This window comes from Ostrinia nubilalis, chromosome 10 (genome assembly GCF_963855985.1).
Source record: "Ostrinia nubilalis chromosome 10, ilOstNubi1.1, whole genome shotgun sequence".
Classification (NCBI taxonomy): domain Eukaryota; kingdom Metazoa; phylum Arthropoda; class Insecta; order Lepidoptera; family Crambidae; genus Ostrinia; species Ostrinia nubilalis.
This window is the reverse complement of record NC_087097.1, coordinates 8,763,527-8,782,595: the sequence shown is the minus strand read 5'-3', so window position 1 is coordinate 8,782,595 and position 19,069 is coordinate 8,763,527. Positions and strand designations below refer to the sequence as shown.

The 19,069-nt window shown below is 37.1% G+C and overlaps 1 protein-coding gene and 1 long non-coding RNA gene across 3 annotated transcripts in view; one reads left to right on the top strand and one right to left on the bottom strand.

Annotated features, from left to right (window-relative positions):
* Positions 1-19,069, top strand: part of LOC135075141 (transducin beta-like protein 2) — a 77,011-nt gene that overhangs the window by 31,773 nt on the left and 26,169 nt on the right. The window contains exon 3 of one of the 2 annotated variants that reach the window (XM_063969492.1): positions 13,616-13,839. In XM_063969492.1, coding sequence (XP_063825562.1) covers positions 13,616-13,839 — 224 coding nt within the window. Of the gene's footprint in view, positions 1-3,089; positions 4,457-13,615; positions 13,840-19,069 lie in introns of those variants that run through there. The other variant, XM_063969491.1, reaches the window with a different exon arrangement.
* LOC135075153 (uncharacterized) overlaps positions 17,553-19,069 on the bottom strand; it is a 35,389-nt gene continuing 33,872 nt past the window's right edge. The window contains exon 3 of the long non-coding RNA XR_010257976.1: positions 17,553-18,300. This is a non-coding gene — a long non-coding RNA (uncharacterized LOC135075153). The remainder of the gene's footprint in view (positions 18,301-19,069) is intronic.

Sequence of the window (19,069 nt, the reverse complement as noted above, 5' to 3'; positions counted from 1 at the left end):
ACAATTTTCTCTTGGTATTTTAATATTTCAGGGTGTAAGTGATCGATGTCAATTTGTACTAAATACTAATGTAGAGAAAACTTTGTCAGTGAAAGAAACTATCAAATTTTATTGAGCACCTTTCAAACAATAAGATTTGTATCTTCTCACGATCGTGACATGCATAATAACAATTTATAAGATTATTTAATTAGCATTGTTATGAGCTAGTTTCGTTTCTTAACAGAATTGGTACTCAAGTTTACTATGATCATTTGACACTTTCTCTCCTCGACTTTTGATTTGAGACGCGCTACATTTGCTCTGACTGTTTCTCTTTGCGCAATATTACAATACGAAGTCAGTTTAATATGTATTAGCTGTTATAGAATATGGTAAACACTATTATGTTAAATAATTCAGACACTTCATAACAACTTTTTATTTTCAACCCTGCGTGGCATTTTGCCTGGCATCATCGCTTGTGTTATTTCATCATAAATTACTTTATTTCTTTCTCTGTAATCTTCCTTTTGTAGTATCTTCCAAGATTTCTCAAAGGTTGTCTGGTACTTTTTTATGCGTGGGTAATATCGAGGTGACTTTTGCTAGTTTTTCAGACGTTTTATGCGTGGTATTTTGCGTGGGGCTTTATCATTGTTGTCTCTTATATTTTATACTTACTTGTGTAGAATTCTTTTTTATGTCGCGATCTTAAGCTTCTCGTGTCAGGCCATCTAAGTTTTACGATACCGTTTGACGAGACGATGCGCATTTGACATCGATTCGAAGGTTATCGGCGCCGGTGTCAGCGACCAGGCGCGCCCACACGCGCCTCTGTATACAAACACATACGCGGCTGCCACGATACGTTTCACGCTTGGACCGATTCTCGTACACCACGCAATCAGAACAAATCTGACACCTATAACCGCGCAGTAAGAAACAAAACAAGATCGCTCGCGTGCTGCACAGACGCGTGGAGTATGGACGTGTGATGATCACAAGCGTATCCTTCATGCGTACATGCGTTCGATAGTGAAGTTTATTTCAGATTATTGATCCGAACGAAAATATTTAGGTCTGATTTTTATAAATACTGATAACGTTGTAAATAAACACTTGTGATAAAGTGTTAGGAGTTGTCTTCGCCTACGCCAAATCCAATTATTTTTCATAATGGTTTGTTTTTGGTGTGCTCTTTGCTTGTGTCTTTGGTTTAGTTACAATAAACATCGTTTATTAGGTATATCTGTCAATGCTCATTCATATCCGCGCTCGGCGTAGATAGTTTTGTTTACATACTTCAGGGAGTTTGGGCCATTGACCTACAACGTTTTTCCAACGCGGAATAAAATTATCGTTAGTTTTATTAATTGACACGCCATCCAATGCGATTTGGTGCTCTAAACTTAAAATGGTACGTATTTTGAAGGTTATTTTCAAAAGCAAAAATAGCAGAATTGCCCATTAAATTACATGCAAACTAGATTGCATTTGCTCTAATAATACAAAGGGAGATAGTCAATCTTTTGCCTGATTAGGTTATCACCCTAGCCTCTATGCATTACCTATTTTCTCTCTGATACTATTTGAGCAAAATCGTAGTTTGTGTAACAGAATGTTGCGATGGCTAACAAAGGTTGTATGTTATAGCACTTAGAGCTGTAGTCGGTTGCCTGGGAACCATTCAGAGGTAATATTGGAGCTTTTGCCATCCGTGGAAATTGTAGGTCACGTCAATCGCAGCCGGCACATGACGTGTCGTTTCACGTATACCAAAACGTGTTAATTTTACTTCACATCGAATACAGTTGCCTTTTGTAGTCAAAGAATGAAAAAGATCTTTTACAAGATTCGTTTTTACCGAAAATAGTTGAGGTAGTCAGTCCCATTTCTGTGAAAGATTTAAAAGATACTGAAGGGAAAATACCACGGTAAAATGTTTTATCCTTAGAAAAAGTTTTAGCTTTTAAGTAAAGTAGCATTATTGCTTTTTGAGAGAAAATAACACTGGAAAAATACCATGTCAAAGAAAAGACTTCTGAGTAAAGTAACTTTAATATGCTACATTTAATATTTGAGCGTGTAATATAAGTAGATTTAGGCGTTATAATAAAATATTGCGTGTTGTTTTCATAAAGTCTAAACTTCCTAATAAAATCCTTCGTGATGTTCCCTAATCGATTTATCCTCGTCTCAAGTTCAATGTCTGAGATTGAATTCTAAGAACTCTCGTGAACTTGTAGAATTCGTTAATGTCAGACGATTTTGGCAGTAAGCTTGAGTCGGGGCAACGGCCGTCCTTCCGCCTCGCCCCGGGCCCGGCCACCCCGCCTCGTTCAGTCTACGAATATAAATAACCTACGTCACACAAACCCGTTTCATTCATATTGCGCAGCCTGAAATTTTGCCCAATTCAACACCCATGAGGAAAATACCACGCATCTAAAAATATTATCAAAATCTCGGGAATTACCGAAACGGCCATCAACTAATCATGCACTCAAAATTATTCAGGCTAAATAAATCGTCGTCAGATGTTATACAATGGTAATTACAATTTTAGCAATAATCACTGCAATAAACTAATGACCACGCTTAATCGTAGCTAAGTGAAAATATGTCATTAGTAGGGATATAAAACCAGTGAAGTCCTGTTTATTTATAGTCGAGTATTGAACGTACTGCCGCTCTACAGGCGGCGGCGCGGACATCAGCTGATCCGTGTAAACAAAACGCGAGTCGCTATTACTTTCCTGGTAATAGCGACTAATTCTCTATTTACTTCAGCACTTTGCTCACTTTCTGGGACCGAATGTAAAAAAGGGTCGACCCCCTTTATTTAGTAAACAAAGAAGGTTTATTATTGTTTAGAAAAATGAGAATAGGCCGGTCGATTGGCATGTCCCGTTAACGAACGCGCGCTACCTACGTGACGTATAAAGCGTGGGCTGGCCCACCAGCGCGCCATTAGTACAGCGCCCGCGCGCGCGATTACACGTATCCGCTGACTCCAGCTCCGCGCTCGCTCTCTCGACTCTATGTGTATACAAGCTGATCAAGAAAAATGCATTTCTGTATTCAAATGCACGATTGGTTTTACCAAGATTCAACGGTCACGACGGTGGACTCTGCCAGCTCCGCAGCACGGCGGCGCAAGCCGCGCGATCGACGCCGCCCCTCGGCCTCGTCGCCGCCGCCGTCGACGCCGCCGAGGATCTCTCCTGAAGAACTAGCAGAAGCACTCCGCCCGCATATCCTCTCGCCGAAGCGCATGTGGGCCCTCGGCTATCCGCTTGAACTCGAGCCGAATTCTACCAAAGCTGTGGTGTATATCAATCCGCCGCCTCGACCTAGACCTCAGTTTACTTCTTGGGATGTAAACGCTCCCGTGTTTGTGCCTGGTGGATCTCAAAGTGACAGTGGTAGGGGTTCGTGGGGTTCAACTCCGCGTTCGGACAGTGACGAAGAAGTGGATCATATTGCATGTGCAGAACATTTGTGTGTGCGTTGTGATAAAAATTTTAAAATAACTTCCGACGGCGAATATGTGTTCGAGGACCCCTGCGTCTACCATTGGGGTCGCGTGAGTGAAAGCCGATATGTGTGCTGCAATGGACCTTACGGCTCCACGGGTTGTGTTGTCGGCCGGTGTCACGTATGGAACGGCACCAAGCCGGGCATGAACGGCCCCCTCGAAGGATATGTGCGTGCCCGCTCGCCTCGCGGCGGAGTGTACGCGATCGACGCCGAGATGTGTTACACCACCGCCGGACTGGAGCTGGCTAGCATCGCGGTCATAGCAGCCGATGGCCGACTTGTATACAGATCTCTAGTGAAACCGAGCTCGCCTGTTGTGGATCTTAACACTCGTTTCTCGGGCATCAGGCCGCGCGACTTGGCGCGCGCGACTAAGACGCTACGAGATGTGCAGAATGACATATTGGGCTTCGTGGGCACTGACACGATTTTGATTGGACACGCACTGGACAATGACTTGCGAGCGTTGAAGTTGCTTCACGGCGCAGTGGTGGATACTTGTGCGTTATATCCTCATGCTAGAGGGTTCCCGCTGCGTCGCTCCTTGCGCACGCTTACCGAGGAGCTTCTGGGTCGCTCGGTGCAGCGCGGGAGCAGCGGCCACTCGCCGCTGGAGGACGCGCGCGCGGCTCTAGACCTGGTCCTGCTAAAGGTCCAGAACGAGCGCTCCCGCCCGCGAGCCGCCCACCACCAGCTGCCCGTGCTGCAGCCCTACGACCCCCTGGTCAGTGCCGCCTAACTAACGAGTGATAAATAAGTAATGACGACTGTTCAATGGACATGAACTATGATTACATACATAATGTTGATTGTTTAATTCGCGTGAACGGACTATGCTAATGACATAATATCATTACGTTGACGGAGTGCGCGTACAAACAGTATGTGCCTCTGAATTGCGACATGGCAATAAACGTGATATTTTTTTAAACAATCTTGTCAACTTATTTATCCTATTTCCCACCGTGTTTAATTGTAAGTGAAATCTAGTTTGTAAGATAGTTTTAAGTTAGATTTTAGATGAATAATTGTATGAATTGTTTCATTGCATGAATTTCACATTTGAATCTATGATTGATGCCATAATAAAAAAAGATTTATTCGTATCGAATGAATATTAATGAATTAAATGATGACTTATTTTTCTTTAATATTGTCTTTAATTCAAAACTGGTGCCTATTTGTCTCTGAATGAAACTTATAAACACTTTCACTACATAGGTTTCTCTTCTACGTAACTGTGATTGCCAGTATTATCACGTAGAACATTTATCATAAGCTGAATTCGACGAAAATGTCGAAACAGCGTATACTTTGAAAACCACAATGCAACATTCATAAAATTATGACTACAAAGACACTTTTAGATGTAAAGTACACAGATAACAGTATCTCAATACGACAGACACTGTACTGAAAAATAACACATCATAACACTTGAATTATAATTAATAACTTATAAGCTAATCTAGCGATGATAATAAGATTAATCAGCACAAACAAATTGATTGTCAAGTAAATAATACTTATATCAAATAGAGAAAAGCAAGAATTCGATATTCACAGCACAGAATATCATTAATCTGTATTGTTTTGATTCGTCCGTGCTATGACTAAGCGCATGCCGTCGGTTATTTATTTTTTCTCGTGACTGACTCAGCCAAAATACTTCTGGTTTTCTTGGTAGAGAACACATCATGCATATCCACGTAACACGTCCTATATCATGTTATTAATATATTATTGGAACGGCACCATTTTCATATTCAATTTCCTCTTATTCAATTGTTTGTAGGCCGCTCTTCTTCAATTAATATGATAGTTATCATACGACCGTGCACTCCTACCGGTTTATGTAATGTCATTACATAAACCTATGACGAAATGCCTGGTGGATGAGCTAACTCAATGATTTCCACTTCCACTTCGGTAGGCTCTGAGAAATGGCCTAATAGACTCGTTTGCTAAACCTTTTGACGTAAATTCAGCTAATGCGAATGACGAATTTATTGCAAATATTTTTTGGTCAAGGATTTTTCCTAGGATGAATCAAATTTATACCAATAACATCGCACAAGGGCACTAATTATATTCTCTCGCTTTTTCTATGACCAAATCAATACAGGTCAGTGCAAAATAGCGAAATTGGCCTATAAACATGTACACATTTATTGATACATATGGGTAGGAGTATTGCCCCCGTGTCCGGTCATAACACTCGGTGTTTACGTTAGTGCCGCAAAATAAGCTGTGTACTCATTAAAAATCTAATCCACAAATAATTAACACACTAAGGTCAATGTATAATCTAAAAGGGACGTGTTATCATCATAATCATTTACAATACGGTCTTCCTCATAGATGTAGCAGTTGATAACAGTAAATAATCGTAGGAATTGTATCACTAATGATCCTAATTATTTTGTATTACATTTATTATGATTTGTTCGCACTAAAAAGTTATTCGAAATAGTTTATCATTTACGAAGTCGGAAAACACGACGCGACAGACAGCGTCACCGGTGGCCGCAGGAAACATTAGTTTTGTTGCTCCAATCGTAAGTATTTTCACGAAACAGCTGATTAATATTGATAACTGAATGATCAGATGATGATAGAATGATAACGACGTGTTAATCGTGACGTCACTCGAAACCTTATCGCTTGTTTATAGTTAACAAGAAATATGGGCGTGTCGTAACTGATAGATTAATGTTGTCACTCGATTGCAAAAATAAAGGATTAGGTAATTGGAAATCTTGTCTTACTGGTTAGTGTGCACTATGTAACCATGAATTAGTTTCTGACAGACACTTCCTCTTGAATTCGAGCCAAAACGCTTCTCACAGGGAAATTTGCTCACTTAGGCCTTTGATGATAAATGGGTAGAGTATTACAATGACTTTCGTCATCGTCGGGGTTCGACACCTCTGTCGTGCAAAGGCCTCTTCTCAAGGTGCGTTCAAAGTTCGACGTTCAGGCCCAGGTTACTGCACTCAAACATGGAAAATAAACGTATATTGGTAAGGTCAATCGCAGTTTACAAATATTATTTAATTTGACGTGACGGCCCTTCATAATACTGAACATCACGAGTATTTGAAATCATCTTGGCCTCCATGCTTCGGCCAGTTGCGCCTCCGTCGCGTCGATACGTCTTTCACAATAATACTTGCACAAAGTGTGGTAGTGTTTCGTCATGGTGCTCACTTACAATAGGGTTTACGAAACTTTAAAATGTATTTTTTCGTAAATGCAAAATTTTATACAAATGTAGAGCCATCAGACTGAATAATTTTGGATCATTTACAGCTCAAAAAAAATATTTATCAGCTCTGTGCTTCGATTGAAATCGAATTCAGTCGATTTATTAGAACGATCCCAATTTCTAGAGGATTTCATTGTAAAAACTTTTTCTTGTAACAGTTTTTGTACTGCCTCCACAAAATTATTCTGACCCGCATTATGTGACAACCTTAAATTCGACACGCCCACTACGGCCCCCACTTTAGAGACCACACCGTAACACGTTATTTGTTTATGCGTGTCGTCAAAATATTCTTGTCAAATACAAATAGCTAGCATTGCCCAAACCTTTACCGAAGATATCTGCATTTTGTTTCTGTAAAATCTCGTAGTTTATATTCCACATGCAGCCAAACGCATATTGTCAAGATTCCAGCCATTTGATTTGCAATGTAACGAGTCAATGAACTCGGTCCCTGTGACTCATTCAAAAGATTCAGTTAATAGAACAGACTGCGGAATAGTAAACAATACATCACCGTGTCATATTTATCAGGCGCCTCAGGCGGTAGGTGCCAGCTGTCAAAATAAACTACCTAACACCTACAAACTGCCTACGGAGAGATTAAGTCAGATGATGGCCTCAAGTTAATCGACAATGCTGTTGGACCTTGAATTTCGTATGATCACCAGCAGAGACGAGTTTTTTGCCTTATTACGGGTTGGATAAGAATCGCCTCTCATTAAGTATGTATGAATCGACAATCGTGATTATAAATAAATATAAATGGTGTAGGTGAGCCGAAGCCGGGCTGTGGCTATTGTGGATTCGTATATTTTTTTATCTGCTCGCGCAACCACTTCCTAGTTCCCTTGAAGAGGCCGTTGAACGAAAAGACTTGAACGCGCGCACCTCGGTCATCTTACCAAAAAACACGTCACTTCTAAAGATAAATAATATTGGTTACCAAACTTATACATCACAATAAAGTAATATTATAGTGCGTAAATTCCATTTGTCTACGTATTAGGTCAGAAGTTCAGACATTGTTAGGTGAGGTTAGTGTTGTGTAATCAATTCCCCCGTAGCGACACGGACGCGCCAGAGTATGCTATCATGAACGAGAACAAAAGGGTTTTAAGTGATTGATTGCGCGCTGGTACATACAAGAGTTACTAAATATATACTAGTTGTATGGTTGGTATTAAAGTTCTTTATATGGTATTACATTGAATGAAGTAACAGATCATCCCCGCAGACTTGTATACCGTCTCCGTTCCGGTGTGGTTAAATAGGTCTCTAGAGACAAATACAATTAGATACGTAACAGTTTTTTGAATACAAAAACGTTGTGTAATTTTCTTCGTTACTTACCTATGAAATTCATGATGCTTGTAAAATTATTCATAATTAAAATCAAATCTTTAACATTGATTCTCGACTCCGGGTAGAATGCTCTCATTTTATTTAACCTATAACTAGTCTAGCTTGTCTCTTCTTATCTTGATCGGCAATGTAGGAGTACAATTAGATCTGTAGAGAGATAATGGTAATAGATTCAATTTCGAAGCTCTACGTCTACACGTCTCCAAGTACAATATCAGAATACTTAAATACAATACAGTAGATGTATGGCGACTTAATGGTGGTGTGACTATTAACAGCCACAAGGTGGACCGACGACATCATAAAGGTAGCAGGAAGGCGCTGGACGCAGGCCGCTACCAATCGATCAACATTGAAATCATTACCGGAGGCCTATGTTCAGCAGTGGACGTCCTTTGACTGAAATGATGATGCGATTTAATATAAACAAGAACGACCAGGAAACTAATCTACAAGCAGAGTATTAAACTTTGTGATGCCGAGTATGATTTTTCTAGATTTTCTCTTCTCATCGCGTGGAAAATTGAATAGGTATTTTCTTCAATCATCCTCTTTCACAAATTGTTAACTTTCGATAGTAGCAAATTAGCAATATACAAAAAAAAATCGATCTGCTGCAAATAACAAAATAAAATAATGTGTGTATTCGTTAGTTTTGTTGAGTATTGTGCGTTTTTATCTCCTTTAACTAATTACGCTCTGTTGTATTTCTACTAGCCGATTCAATATTTGTAAAAGTGGTATTAATTGAAACACTAGTTACTGTCGTGTAATTATAAAAATTTAATAATAAAAAAAGTAAATAAAAATGGTTTTCTTAATTTGGTTGTCCTAATAAATAAAATAAAAATAAAATAAATAAAAATAATTTGGAACATCATACATTACGGGGAAATACCGCATGTTGCTGAAATTGCGAACTCTACATATTTTGTGTTACGAATATTAATAAGTAAAATTTTATAAAAAAAAATAAAACCGACTCCAAAAAACCTACACTAAAAAGTAGAAAAATAATTACTAATTACCTACTTATTTATTAGGACGAATTATTAATATTTATGTAGGTATACCATGATTGATACTTCTGGAGTCGGTGCCAAGATTATGAAACATGTAAAGTTTGCCTGCACCGACTCCAAAAGTATCAATCATGGTATACCTACATAAATATTAATAATTCGTCCTAATAAATAAGTAGGTAATTAGTAATTATTTTTCTACTTTTTAGTGTAGGTTTTTTGGAGTCGGTTTTATTTTTTTTTATAAAATTTTACTTATTTCTTGCTTTTTCGTTAACTAATTATTACCTTGATGTTACCAGTTACCACTGAAGGTAGGCAGTACATTGATTCTTAATGTATATTATAAAAAAGTTCATCCCCAATTTTCCACCCTTGGGGGTGAAATATTTTCTTCAAATTCGCATGAAACCACCCTTTTGATAATACCTATTCAACAAAAAAAATAATCGTTCAAATTGGTTCATAATCGGCGGAGATATTGCGTATAAAAAAGTTCATCCCCAATTTTCCACCCTTGGGGGTTGTTTTTTTTATTATTAAATTTAAATGGGACCACCCTTGAGATATTACCTATACGCCGAAAAAAGATTTGTTCAAATCGGTTCATAATTGGCGGAGTTATCGCGTAACAAACATAGAAGAAAAAAAAAAAAAAAAACATACGGGTCGAATTGAGAACCTCCTCCTTTTTTTGAAGTCGGTTGAAAAATATATTAATGTAAGCTGGCAGCTCTCAAACTCAATAAACTTTTGAATATCGAGGGCTTTTAATATCACAAAGGCAACATATTAAAAGTATTGGAAATGTTTCAGCTTATCATTTCCATTTATTTCTAGAATAACTATAAAAAATCGTCTATTTTTCCAAGGAATACAAATTATGCATGCGTATGTTGATTTATCTGGGGGCAAAAGATAAATTTCTTACGCAGGTAATAATCATAGGGTACCGTACAACAGAGGTGAACGAAGACACAAAACGAAGACCTATTCCAAGAATATCTGTTGTCTCGTTCTTTCTTACCGTCCATATTTGGGGTCGTATTATTAATATGATCTCCGGTTTGACCGTGGATCTTGAGACCTTGTTTTTGACGGCTCCACACGACCACGACCGGACCGAATCATGTGATGATTGATCTCAAGTGTGTGTTTTGCTAAGCAAATCATCACCCTTTAGTATATTTGGTTCATCAAACAAAATGTGTGTGCTACTTTTACTTGCGTTTTGACCTCTGAAATGGAGCCACTGATAATGGCATCAAATTAAAATATCAAGATGAAGACCCATTTGTTAATAAGTGGATCGCTGTTGGTATGCGTGTTACTTTGTATTGAGAATCCTTCACAACACGTTAGGGGTCGCATAGGGGAGAGTTGAACGACATTCCACTTTTGAAGTGGGGATTTGTTGAGCTATACCTATTGTTATCGAAATTTATTTCGTATATTAACATTATATCGAGCGTAAACGTACTTAGTTGGTAGATAGACTGAGATATTTGATCATACAATAAATTACCAATAGTTGAATTACTATAAAAATATTAAAAATAATACAGTTCTGCATAAATGAACGCCACGCCATGTATAAATTGGACGAGTAGTATGATTCATTGTTTAGCTCAGGGTCTAACTAAATCAATTTACAATATATTATGATGACCTTTCCCTTGAAAAATTGTATTACTACCTACTTTGTTGAAGGCAGTATAATTCAACCTTTCTGAAAATGTATTGTCAACTAAGTATATACCTAATTATGAATAGTGTGACTGACCGTGTGACTTTCACTAGAACGTTTGATTGACATGGGTAAGCAATGATTCGTAGTAGTAACAACACTATAAAGATTTCGTGAAAAATTGCTTAAATTAACTAATTTGTATAAGGCTGCTTAAAACGATACTTGAGCCTGGTTTTCAGCGGTCATAAATCACAAAATGACCGGTCGAAACGGAACTCAGAGCCGTGAAATCGGGCGGTTACCGCTAAATGGCGCGGGCGCAGGAGCGCTGCCTGAAATCGCAGGCCTTGATACAGTGACTCAGTTTCGATACCAACTGGTCCGTTGACCTTTTACCGGTAAGCATTGTTATTTACTACGTTTGCTTAGATTGTAACAAATACGCAGTACTTAGTAAAAGTAATTAGTTACTCGATATGAGTCACAAGTTAGTTATCTTACCGTACCATACCTTTTGCTGTTGAATGAATTGAGTCTGACTCTCTTTTGAATTACTCATTAACGTTATGTGCGGTATGTTTATTATTTACAAACTAGCTTTTGCCCGCGGCTTCACACGCGTGAAATTTAGTTTGTCACAGATCGTCATAAATTATAGCCTATATCTTATTCTAGGTTATAAACAATAATATTGTAAAGTTTCATCAAAATCCGTTCAGCAGTTTTTGGGTGACGTTAAGACATCCAAACTTTCGCATTTATAATATTATAGTCTATCCAATATAGCTTGATTAGAATGACGGCTGTCAAACGAATGTGACTAGTGATGGGTATGTTTCGTACGGTTCACATAGATGTATCGATAAGTTTTCGAAAAAATGATATAAAAAAGTGCACCTAATTTTTCTTCATATCTCTATTCATAAAAATGACAATTATGATTTAAATTTAAAGACAGTAAAATTTAAAATTCATGTCAAGGGTGTACAACCTAAGTCGTAGTCATTATCATCAGTGTTCTTCAGTGGTTTTTTCCTCTCGCTAGAGGGCGGTGGGCATCTCTTCTAGAGCAACGGTGCTATGAATACCCAAAAAATTACCGGTGATTGATTTCCGATGTTTGATTATTTAAGAATGAAATGTTTTTTGGTTTTTAATAGTGAACCTTTAGAAAAACGTATAACTTGACTTAAATATGTAAAAAAAATTTGTTAAATATGTTAAAAAAATTGTTTTTATTTAATATGACATTTGTCGATATGTCCCAACACTAACATTTTTGTAACTCGAGATAACCTTGTAGAGACGTCGTTAATACTCTAGCTTGATTTTTATAATTTCGAATTACTACTTATTGGTGTAATTTAACGCTGCATTTACACGAAATTATCATTTTTATTGGAAGCACTGTCGTCGAAAATATTGTTTGTAGGTCAGACGTGAATTATTTCTTGTCCGCCAATATTTAGCTCTCATTGATCGCTACTACAAAGTTATGTCGTTACTTTTGATGGCAGCTGTCATTCTAATCAAGCTATATTGGATAGACTATAGTAGGATTACTTTTAACAAAAATAAAAGACAATCGATGTTCAAGTTTTTTAACCACAACGGAAATGTCATCAATTGGCACCTCATCTGATGGAAAGTGATGATCGTTGAAGGCCGAGGTATTAAGTAAAACCAATTTTCCAGCTTCGCAACTTGTTTTTAGAGGCAGATGGTTTTTAAACATTACTAATTCAGATGGATTACCTACAAATAAAAAAAAACCTATAATGAGGTTAATTATTCACCATTCAATTTTTTTTTACAAAAATTGACATGTGACTAACAAAATTGGATGTATGTAAGTCATGACGAATCGTAGCTAGGTCGTTCGTACCCAACTACCTTCCACTTCTGTAAGTTACATGTTCGAACGGACTTGGAGAAACTATAATACCTTCTTTGATCCTTAAGAACTCTACATTTTTCTTAATTTCAATAACATGATGTTTAAATTAAATGCCATGTCCAAAAATCGGTAACTTAAAATTAATAAGGCAATTATATCTTCGATTCTGAAATATAATTTTAAAATAAAGTCACCTCAGTGATAGTTTTTATAAAAAATAGTTTCAACAAAGTGCGAAGGAGCTCCGGCTTCGCAAGGCCTGCGCCTGCGCCAAAGAGATTGCCCGAAGTTTATTTTGAAGCCAATTTATTATGAAAATATTGATCGGTTCCCGCTTATATTTGCCAGGGAAACAAAACACTCTGGCAATGAGAGAACGTGTCGCCCAAAAGCACGTGGGACTTAAAAGTAGCAGGAACTCGTAAAATATAATTGCTTTTTAAAGGTAGGACCTTCCATCAGTGGACAATAGACAAATTGCCATATTGTATTCACGAATGCAGACTTTCTGTAAAGATGTCTGGCGATAATGCTGTGGTAATTTTAAAAGATTATCAACAGGTAAAGCTAAAAAACCTAGTCTTAATTACTTATTAAGATTTCATAGATATTCGGTGGTAGGAATGTTAAAAACGCATCAGTTAAGATTTCCAAAAGAAATATTTTTGCATTGTTTCATAGCACAATAGTGATGTAAATGTAAAACATTTTAGAAACTTAAGTTATGTTTTGAAATCCTTGAATGGCCTTTTTGAAGGTGAAAGCGGAGAGCAGTGTCGGTCGAGTGGTGTAAACAGCAAAATGTAGTTGCATGAGAAATTCTGCATAACTAATGAGGTTATGTTGTTTAGATGGTTCAGTGATCCTCTGGGACGTCCGGGACTTGAACCAGAAGGAGCATAAGACCCTGCGAGTGAACATCAACTTCGATCACGCGTCGCACGTGGCTTGGAGTCCTGACTCCAAGGCGTTCATCGTGCACACCGTCCGGGAGAACCACATAGTGGTCTACAAGATAGAGAAGAAAAAGGACGGCACTATTGGCTCTGCTGCGCCTGTCATTACGTTTGATAAGGTAAGCAAACATAACCCAAGATATTGTACAGGCAACAGCACCAAACACTGGCATTTTTTACTGGCAGTTGTATTGTAATAGAAGTTATTTTGCAACAAAAATACCTGATGTGCTGTTGACTGTACAATATTACCCTTGTTATGGAGTTATTAATAGTCTTTGTGCCTGATGCTATCAGCTTTCCTCGAGTTTAGTAATACGCCGTTAAGTTGGGCGTAGTTGCTTTGAGTGGTTACCTAACGAGCACTAAACAACGTGAAATTAATTTTATCTTGTACTAATTGAAGAGATAAAAGGTCATTATTTACAAACTAAGCATCTTGCGTATTTACTAATTATCTTGTACAATATTGTTGCTGAGATATTGTATAAATATACTTAGGTCCTGCTCCTGAACTGTACCTATGTATCTACAGAAGACTGTATATCAAGCTAAAAAAAACACTGACATCTTATTCAGGAGTAAAAGAGGCGATTTTCCAACGTAAATTTAGTCTGATGTACTGTGGACTGTGCCTACAATATGGAATGGACCTTGTGTATTGCCCACGCAGTATCTGAAATCAATCAATCTCCCTATTTAATATTGGCTACCTCGAATAACAGTTTACGGACTGAAATAGCTCTGGAGAGCTTATATTGATTCATCTGCCCATGAAGCTGCAACCGGGATATGACGTCACACTTAAATTTAATTCGGACTATTTTTAAAAAGAGGTTATATGGTTGTTTGTGAATGATAAACTCTGGCTGGAACTATGATACTTGCAATTTGGAGAAGGAATGTTTAATCACAGATCTATGATAAACATTGGTTCATAAATATTCACCTTTATGTTGTAAGTTGACTGTACTTGGATCCGAGCCTCCTGCTTCATTGCCTACCAGCCCTGAAAATCATCTGTTTTCAGTCTGCTTTTTTCTTTAAAAATCTTCAAATAGTTATTCAGTTAGCACGAGAACGACTGCCGACAAACTGTTAAGCAGTTTGGCAGATTAGTATTAAGTAAAATCGATGTAACTTTTATGAGACAATAAATAAAAAAAATAAAAAAAGTTATTCGCATACTAGTGACATAACATACATCTTAGTTTTCAGTCTGCTTTTTTCTTGAAAACTCTTCAAATACTTATTCAGTTATTCGCAAGCTAGTGATAACATACAAGATAGAGACAGCTCATATAAGTATGTCAATTGGTGGTATCAAATACCCTTTTCTAAACGTATTATTCCATTGTTTGCGAATGCGCTGCACACGCATGACTCTATAAACTTGGCGAATGATTTTCTTTTTTGTAAATACAAGTGTATGGTGTTATTTTTAGCCATTGCACTTTCATTTCGGAGATTAGGCACCTATGTAGGTTGTTTACAACAGTTATTTGAACTATTCGTTTATAACATGAAGATGAATAACTAGATCTAAAAACCTTGATAGCAGATCGCTCTATCACAAGAATAATGAAATATTTTCTTGGCACACTTTTACTGGCTGTTTCCTCAATCATAATAATAATATCGTAATAATCATAGAATACTAGAACGTTTATCATTGACACGCGATTGTGTTCGTTGCATAACAAGATAAACGACCAGTACCACCGAAGCTGCATCTAGGCATCTGCATCACAGAATATACCTACTTCTCCTTCTTCTTATCATGTCGAAAACAAACCTACACAGTGTCAGCCCAAACAGAGTTCAAGAGTGGCGTTGTCAGCAGCGTTCATTAAATCCTCCTGTGTGCAGTTGCTCGGGCACTCAAGGCACGACATCATGTGCTTCATCTACAGCTTATACTGATATAATATTACCTGCGCGCAATGAACAAAGTATATCAGGTTAACTATGACACGAAACGCAGGAAACTATGCCAATAGGTTAAGAAGCAAAATATAAAATAACTACGTATTGTGCACTCGCATTGTATCACATGTGATAAAATCATTGACGGGTGAAACGCGGAGAAACCGACGTTGTGATTGTTGCATGACTTGTAATTGTACATTTGCGGTTATGAAAATATTAGAGAATAACGGTTTTAATATTACTTTTTAATAGGGTTTACCTAAAACCGTTATTCGGACTTGATGTGGTATGCCCGCATATTTGAACTAGGTATCGCATTAGGTTTTAATTATTGTAACGTGCAGCAATTTGTTTGATTTGGACCAAGGTTTGCGAATCGTACACAAAAACAGTTCCTTCCTTCATGTTCCTTTGCAGTAACTTTATAGGCAAAGTTAGTAACTAGTACTGCGGGGCAGAGGTCATCTCGACTGTTACTTGGTCCTAGAATACATAAATACTCTATCAGTAAGTATGTGTGAATAAATTATGTATTTATTCAGTTTTCAACAGCGTCAAAGTTACATTGAAGTGTTTTTATTGCAAATGAGTTTAAAAGTCTGTATGTCAGGCGCTAAATATACATAACAAAGGCGTTAAATAATGTAGGTCATACAATTTGGCACTGTAATAATTGAATATAATAAAGATATTGGATTAATATTCATTCAATAATAAATAAAACCAAAATTACAAAACAACTCTTTTATTGTAAGGTTAATCCCGATCAATGCTCGGTATCAAGTATTTTTGAGATATTTGTCCTTTAGTATATTTTCGGTTGTTTTGGATACTCCACCAATGTCACATTCACTCGTATTTTGTTTGGCGTACCAATCTTGTGTTTATACAACACCGTGACTTGTTTTTACACTTCCAACATCCGAACCGGTGCCTGGACCAATGGATCTTGACGCAATATCGAGAAATACGTATTAAATTATATATAGCGGGGCCGAAAATAGGTGGGCGTGATATTGTAAACGCATACAGAGCAACGGCCTCATTTCGACGATAATTCGAAGATCAACACGAGTAGCCCAACCGCACCTACAAACAGCTTTATTACAACAACGGCTTTTAACCGCATATAAGCGTCAATTTAAAAGTTTAAACCCCAAATAAACGCTCTACATCCAATTCGGGTTACGTTGATACTTGATAGTAACTAATAGTAAAAATTGGGTCATTTCATCCGCGGAAGTGTTACGAGCCTAATTAATATTGTTTGTTTTGTTCAAATTCATCACAGACCATTCAGAAACCACTAATTAGGTGATTCAACATTTACCTTCTATGGTAAATTAAAGTGGACAAATAAGACGTCATTGCCCAAATGTTTTGATTCTATGGACGGTCTGGTCTAGGTATGTTGTTTATAAGTTGATCTTGATTGCGCAGCATAGGTATATTTTTAAGTTGATATTTCGAACATAAACATATTTTTTGTGAAAATAATATCTGCGTCATGTGATTCTTCGAGCAAAAAAGTTTGTAAATATAAAAGTTATCCTTGTTATTGTGGTGATATTCGTAGGGCAAGGACAATCCACTGACAATGAAAAGTATTTACTTATGTAATTTTTAAAATATGTATAATTTTACCAAGTTTTACCTTATTGAATATTTGCTTATTATGTAACGGTTAATTCACAAAATTCACTTAACACATATTATTAAATTTATTTATTTTCTTTGCAAGTTTGTAAATATTCAATTTTAATTTCCAGCTTCATCTCAGCTTAATAGCAACGTCAATAGTGATTATAAGAGAGATCTAATTGATTGAAGTTATTTGGCATTGATTGATAATTACTGAATAATTTGAGCTTATTGATTGAATACCGTAGGTACGTACTTTAAGTATAGCCTGACCAGGAACATAAAAACCCTGGCATAGAGGCGCGTCAATTGCATTTGATAGTGCAACACTGAGTACAGTCGTACCTGTGTTAAATTAATAAACTAACTTTATGTATCAGGATTCAGGATTACGGGCTAATTTGATATTTTCATAAATTAACGAAAAAATATTATTATAGGTAACCTGATTTAAATAAATTAAATGAAACCATCAATCGAGCTAGTAGAATTTATTTTATTATTCATCAATAATCAAATTCAGAACTTGAATATTCAACTGCAATGTCTGCTGATGAACGCTTCAAACTCGGTACTTCTTTCCCAATCCCATAAAATTCAACACTTAGAAAGTGACAAAATTTTTTAAAATAGGTAGTTGAAACAAACCCCAGCTAATTTTCATAGTGGACTGTACTATACGATAAACATGTCAGTCAATTTGACAACCTTTGTCGGAAACATTATTCAATGAAAATATTGTCCGAACCCTTAGTATTTCTCTTCGACAAATACTTTAACACATTGTGAACCACTTTTCTTTCACGACTATAAAAATATTTTAGCAATTTAATTCATAAAACCAATTGCGCACATTTAAAATAAAGTTTGTTTACACTTTGACAGCAATAGACTGACATGCAAGGTGACATGTCAATGAAGTTTTCAGTTACTGTTTCCATTAAAAGAAATTAGTACCATTAGTTTTCCGCAACATGGCGAGGGTTTTTATGTTCCTGGTCAGGCTATACCTACCTAAACAAGAAATTTATACGGGATTCCGATACTGGAATTCAGACACAGACAGGGATTCAGGCATAGAAAGCTATATGATTCCAAGCTTCCGAGGTTCCGTTTGAGCTAGAGTCTAGCTAGTCGTTAGTGGTGACGTTTAAAGGTACGCAGGGTTGTGATTGTGACTTCAGTTGTTAAAACTTAAAACATATGAAAAAAAAAATGAATAATTTGTCTGTTTAACGACTCATTTCTATTATTTCATTTTGATATTTATCAGGATAAATATTGATTCGTTCGAGAAAATGTAGAGTTCGTTATCTCACGCGGGAATCTGAATACGGGATTCGCAGGCAGATGGCCTAACAACAAATTCGCTAGCGACGTACACACAAAGACTTCTCATGGCTGTCAACGATGCCTAATTGTCGCCAACGTTAGCTAAAATTATTGCTATTTATTTATTTTTGATACTTATCAGGAGTTACATAAATTTAGATTCGTTCGAGAAAATGTAGAGTTCGACTTCTTACGCGGGATTCTGAATACGGGATTCGCAGGCAGATGGCCTAACAACGACGTACACACAAAGACTTCTCATGGCTGTCAACGATGCCTAATTGTCGCCAACGTTAGCTAATAATACGGCGGCCAACCTTGGCCACGCAGCCTTTGTTTAGTGTTGTAAACTTGATCGTCGGTTATCGCCGATGGATTATGAAAGCCGTACAATCTGTGTGCAATTAACCAGCCACAATTATAGCACGCATCCATTGATAAAAGAAA